Source organism: Amia ocellicauda, chromosome 14 (genome assembly GCF_036373705.1).
Source record: "Amia ocellicauda isolate fAmiCal2 chromosome 14, fAmiCal2.hap1, whole genome shotgun sequence".
NCBI lineage: Eukaryota > Metazoa > Chordata > Actinopteri > Amiiformes > Amiidae > Amia > Amia ocellicauda.
The window spans coordinates 23,835,947-23,841,946 of record NC_089863.1 but is presented as its reverse complement, the minus strand read 5'-3'; the positions used below and the strand labels follow the sequence as shown (position 1 = coordinate 23,841,946).

Sequence of the window (6,000 nt, the reverse complement as noted above, 5' to 3'; positions counted from 1 at the left end):
CCCGCTGCGCTGCTTCAGGAGGGATGACAAAATACACTGTAACACACTGCACTGCACACACTGTAATACACTGCACTGCACACATTATAACACACTGTAGCAAACTGCACATACTGTAACACACTGCACACACTGTACACACTGCACTGCACACATTATAACACATTATAGCACATACTGTAACACACTGCAACACACTGCACTGCACACACTGTAATACACTGCACTGCACACATTATAACACACTGTAGCAAACTGCACATACTGTAACACACTGCACACACTGCACACATTGCACTGCACACATTATAACACATTATAGCACATACTGTAACACACTGCAACACACTGCACACATTATAACACATTATAGCACATACTGTAACACACTGCAACACACTGCACTGCACACATTATAACACATTATAGCACATACTGTAACACTACAACACACTGCACTGCACACATTATAACACATTATAGCACATACTGTAACACACTGCAACACACTGCACTGCACACATTATAGCACATACTGTAACACTGCAACACACTGCACTTCACACATTATAACACATTATAGCACATACTGTAACACACTGCAACACACTGCACTGCACACACTGCACACACTGCACTGCACACATTATAACACACTTTAGCAAACTGCACATACTGTAACATACTGCACACACTGCACACATTATAACACATTATAGCACATACTGTAACACACTGCACACACTACACTGCACACACTGGACTTCACACACTGTAACACACTGCACACACTGTAACACACTGCACTGCACACACTACTGCACACACTGCCACAATGCACTGCACACACTGTAACACACTGCAAACTGTAACACACTGCACTGCACACACTGCACTACACACTGTAACACACTGCACTGTACACACTGTAACACACTGCACTGCACACACTGCAACACACTGCACTACACACTGTAACACACTGCACTGCAGACTGCACACACTGCAACACTGCACTGCACGCACTGTAACACACTGCACATACTACACTGCACACACTGTAACACACTGCACACACTGCACTACACACTGTAACACACTGCACTGCACACACTGTAACACACTACACTGCACACACTGTAACACACTGCACTGCACACACTGCAACACACTGCACTACACACTGTAACACACTGCACTGCACTATACTGCACACAACTACACACATGCCCACACTCTCAGACACACACACATGTATATAGACAGATTTGTATTATAGTCAGATAGATGGGTGGAGCGATGGAGGCTGTTTTTGCACACACACACACACACACACAGACACACACACTCTCTCTCTCTCTAGTAGCTGTAACTGGGTGTGTCTGTCTCTGTGGCTGTTTAGGGTGTGGCACCACAGTGCAAACACACGGGCAGCAGCTCCTCCTGGTGGATGTAAAGGAGTTTTGCATTTCTAATTCTATGTCTGTGTATTTAATGTACAAGTATTTATTTACTGTGCTGGAACTTCAACTGCTTTCTCAAGAAGGGAACAGAGTCTTCACCACATATGTGATCTCTCTCTCTTTATAAACATCTATACCTCCTTTCCTCCATACTCCTCCTGGTGTTTCTCCCTGTCACACTCCTTAAAGCCCTCTCTCTATGTATGTGCTTCTCTCTCTCTGGGTATATTAATCCCTCTTTCTGTTCGGGTGTATTACACTCTCTCTCTCTTTCTCTCTGTCTCTCTGGCACAGATCTGAACTGTAAGGTGGGAGTTATTATGAAACCCAGGCTGTATTTGAAATCACATACTACCCATACTACACGTACTACATACCAACAATTAAACATTACTGAAGTATGGTATGTAGTATGTATAGTATGGGTAGAATTGATATATATTGGAAGGTAATCTCAATTAAAGTACATAATTAAATGCTGTTAGTTTTGTGAATGGTTATAATGAAGCTAATTGGTTTTACAGTGTTGTGGAGTGCACAGCGATCTCTACTGAGCTTCCACTTGATTTATATGTATTATTATGCAGTTTATAGCAGACTGGCATATTACTTTGTTTTCTGTTATTGCTGAGCCTTTGTAATGATGTTGCCGATTAATAAAACATGTGTGTAAGTAAGATAATATCGCCCAGCCGGATTCGTTTGCAGTTTTCTACACTACTGACACGAGAACTAAGCTAACCCACGGCTTAAGTTTATTTGGTTGACACACATTTAAAACATGCATTACCAGAATATGGAGATTAGTCACATTGTCTCTGTCTGGGTATATTAACCCCTGTCTCTCTCTCTCTCTCTCTCTGGGTGTATTAACCCCTCTTTCTCTCTCTGAGTATATTAACCCCTCTCTCTTTCTGTGTATTAACCTGTCTTTCTCTTTCTTTCTCTGGGTATATCAATATTAACGCCCGTCTCCCTCTCTGGGTGTATTAGCCCCTCTCTCTCCACTCTCATACCCCAGGGCCGGGCCGCTGCAGGGTTGACCAGCTCCTGCAGGTGTGACACAGGCACCTGTCAGGCAGCGTCAGCCATGCGGGTCTAATCTGTCCAAGTGTGAAGAAAAAAAAAAAGCAAGCCACTTTGGAGACCATTGCTTTTGTTTCTCTTTATTACCGCCGTCATTCTCGCCAGCAGCCGGCAGCAGTAACTGAGCACCAGTCCACCGCTGCCGGTGAAGCAGAAATGGCATGAGGGCATTACAGGGCATAAGCATAGAGTACAAGGTAGGCGACACATTTCGTCTGTAACAATGTCTTCGGTTTGTTTGTTTGTTTGGGCAAAGGTATATAAAGACAACATTATGCCAAGAACGGCAGGATCAGATGGGAAGAGTTAAGATTTCTCAGAGCAACAAAAGTCAAAAGCGTTGTTTTCACTGTAGTGTTGTTACTGCGTTGACACTGTTTTGCACAGTGTTGTTGTAGTGTTGTGTTGTCATGTTTACTGCAGTGACACTGTTTTGCACCGTGTTGCTGTAGTGTTGTAGTGGGGACAGTGTTGTGCTGTGTTTGCTGTAGTGTTGTAGTGGGGACAGTGTTGTGCTGTGTTTGCTGTAGTGTTGTAGTGGGGACAGTGTTGTGCTGTGTTTGCTGTAGTGTTGTGTTGTCACGTTACTGCAGTGACAGTGTTCGCTGTAGTCTCGTAGTGAGGACATTGTTGTTAGGTGTGTAACAGTGTGCAGTGTGTCAATGGTGTATGATGCGAGTTAGGGGTGTCAGGTGTGTATCAGTTGTTTCGGCCCTGTCTCGGGTGTCTTGACATGTGTCCGGTGCGTCTTGGCTGCGTCTTGGCTGCGTCAGCCCTGGGTCTCGGGCTGCTGGGTGGCCGCGGAGCGCTGCTCGCTCAGGGTATTGGCGATGTAGCCGATCAGCGTCATGAACTCGGGGAAACTCACTTTCCCGTCCTTATTGTCGTCCAGACCCTCCTTCATCTCATTCACGGCCTTTTTACTGTCTGTGTCCTGAGAGAGAGAGAGAGAGAGTGTAAGGCAAAGTAGTGCAGTGCAGTGTAGTATGGTGCAGTGTAGTGCAGTGTCCCCCTGTCCTCTCTCTGCGGGTCTCCTGTACCGTTAGGATGTTGCCCAGCTGGCTATGCACCATTTTCTGGAAGTCTTTGCCCCCCATCGAGTCACGGCCCTTGGAGGCGCTCTGGAACACTTTCACTATGGTCATAATGGCAGACTCCATCTCTTGCTGCGGGACGGACAGGCGGACGGACTGGACAGAGGGACGGCTGGCAAGCTGTAGGACAGAGAGACAGGAAAAAAGAGTGGGCGGAGAGAAGCTTAATATTATTATTATTATGATGTCCAGTATTATAACTTAATTGTATGGTGGGGGGGGTTACAGGGTACAGTCAGAAACTCACTCACTGCCTCAATCGCTCACTACCTAACTCACTTTCTCACTGCCTTACTCACTCTCACTCACTACCTAACTCACTCACTCTCTCACTGCCTCACTCTCTCTCACTCACTGCCTTACTCTCACAGACTCACTCTCTCACTATCGCACTCTGACTCACTCACTACCTCACTCTCCCACCCTTTCACTGCCTTACTCTCACTGACTCACTCTCACAAGCAGTGCCTTTCTCACTACCTCACTATCGCACTCACTGCCTCACTTTCACTATAAACAGAAAATAAACTGGGGGCACACACGAACACAGATACACACACACTCACACGCACATAGATACATACTCACAGATACGCGCACACACACACACAGTGCCAGGGTATAAGTAAGAGTAAGCCACACCAAAATACAGGTACATGATTGCAGCACAGCACACCTCCGCACCCTGTACAGACAAACAGCAGCTTTGTGTGTCAGTGTCTGACTCAGGCACCGGCCTGTTGCACAACACGGTGGCGTGTGGTGTGTTCATGTCTGCCGTGTTTCAGGCTGGGATGGTGGGTGACTTGGACGAGAAACCAGCACACTTTTTTATATATGAATCCAATGAAGGCAGCAGAATAATTACATTAATTAGCGAAGCCATACAGCAGCACTGACACAAAAATGCTCAGAACCTTAAGTTTCCTGTTTATCTCCAGCCCTGGTCCTACAGAGACACAGTCCAGTCCAGCAGGGTCTCAGCCCTGGTCCTGCAGAGACACAGTCCAGTCCAGCAGGGTCTCAGCCCTGGTCCTACAGAGACACAGTCCAGTCCAGCAGGGTCTCAGCCCTGGTCCTGCAGAGACACAGTCCAGTCCAGCAGGGTCTCAGCCCTGGTCCTACAGAGACACAGTCCAGTCCAGCAGGGTCTCAGCCCTGGTCCTGCAGAGACACAGTCCAGCCCAGCAGGGTCTCAGCCCTGGTCCTGCAGAGACACGGTCCAGTCCAGCAGGGTCTCAGCTCTGGTCCTGCAGAGACACGGTCCAGTCCAGCAGGGTCTCAGCCCTGGTCCTGCAGAGACACAGTCCAGTCCAGCAGGGTCTCAGCCCTGGTCCTGCAGAGACACAGTCCAGTCCAGCAGGGTCTCAGCCCTGGTCCTACAGAGACACAGTCCAGTCCAGCAGGGTCTCAGCCCTGGTCCTGCAGAGACACGGTCCAGTCCAGCAGGGTCTCAGCCCTGGTCCTGCAGAGACACAGTCCAGTCCAGCAGGGTCTCAGCCCTGGTCCTGCAGAGACACAGTCCAGTCCAGCAGGGTCTCAGCCCTGGTCCTGCAGAGACACAGTCCAGTCCAGCAGGGTCTCAGCCCTGGTCCTGCAGAGACACAGTCCAGCCATCTTGTCCATTACCCAGGTGGGTGGGTCTTAAAGGAGTCTTAGATCCTTCAAACTAAAAGACACATCTGAGACACGCTACTCTGCGTCACAGCTGCAGTACAGCACGTAACAGGATCTGCGTGTCTGGACGTATCGCATGTCCCTATGTATGTATCAATGTACAGATGTGCGCGGCTGTGCAACGGTAACGTCGAAAACGGCAAAAGACACATGGAGGTGTTGTTCTCTTCTGCTTCTTTAGATTACCATCTCGGATACAGGAATGTCAACCATGACACGGTTTCGCCAATCGAGAGCTAACCGGTCCCGCGGCATAACCCAAACGCACACCTATGTACGTACAGATTGAAACTATGGCTGCAAAGTCACTATATTGTATCAGAGCACGTTTCGCCGTGTGTAAAGCAGCGCTGCCGCCCGTCCCAGTAACGTGGGGACAGTTCAGGGTAACCGTTTTCAAAGCACACTTACCTTCACTGAACAGCGACTGGTGTCTCGTTTTCTGTCCTTCTGTTTGCACGGTGTTTCTTGGGGCGACTCTTTTAGTATGGATCCTCGACTCTGTGTGTGACTCGCCTGTGCCTATTATATCTGCCTTATCCCCTTCCGTCAGGCAAACTTTTTCCTTGTATTTAGTAAAAGGGTGTGTGCTGGGGGGGAGTAGGGAGAGAGGGGGAGGAGAGAGGGAGAGAGGGAGAGAGAGAGGGGGAGGAGAGAGGGAGAGAGAGAGAGATCCGGCT

General features: G+C 48.3%; 1 protein-coding gene across 1 annotated transcript; it reads right to left on the bottom strand.

Annotated features, from left to right (window-relative positions):
- Positions 1-2,613: 2,613 nt before the first annotated feature.
- Positions 2,614-5,988, bottom strand: LOC136767463 (protein S100-A16). The gene is made up of 3 exons (XM_066721257.1): positions 5,732-5,988; positions 3,590-3,763; positions 2,614-3,483 (listed from the first exon to the last, which is right to left on the bottom strand). The coding sequence occupies exons 2-3, from the start codon at positions 3,707-3,709 to the stop codon at positions 3,319-3,321; spliced, it is 285 nt and encodes a 94-aa protein (XP_066577354.1). The 5' UTR covers positions 3,710-3,763; positions 5,732-5,988; the 3' UTR covers positions 2,614-3,318.
- Between the last annotated feature and the right edge of the window lie 12 nt (positions 5,989-6,000).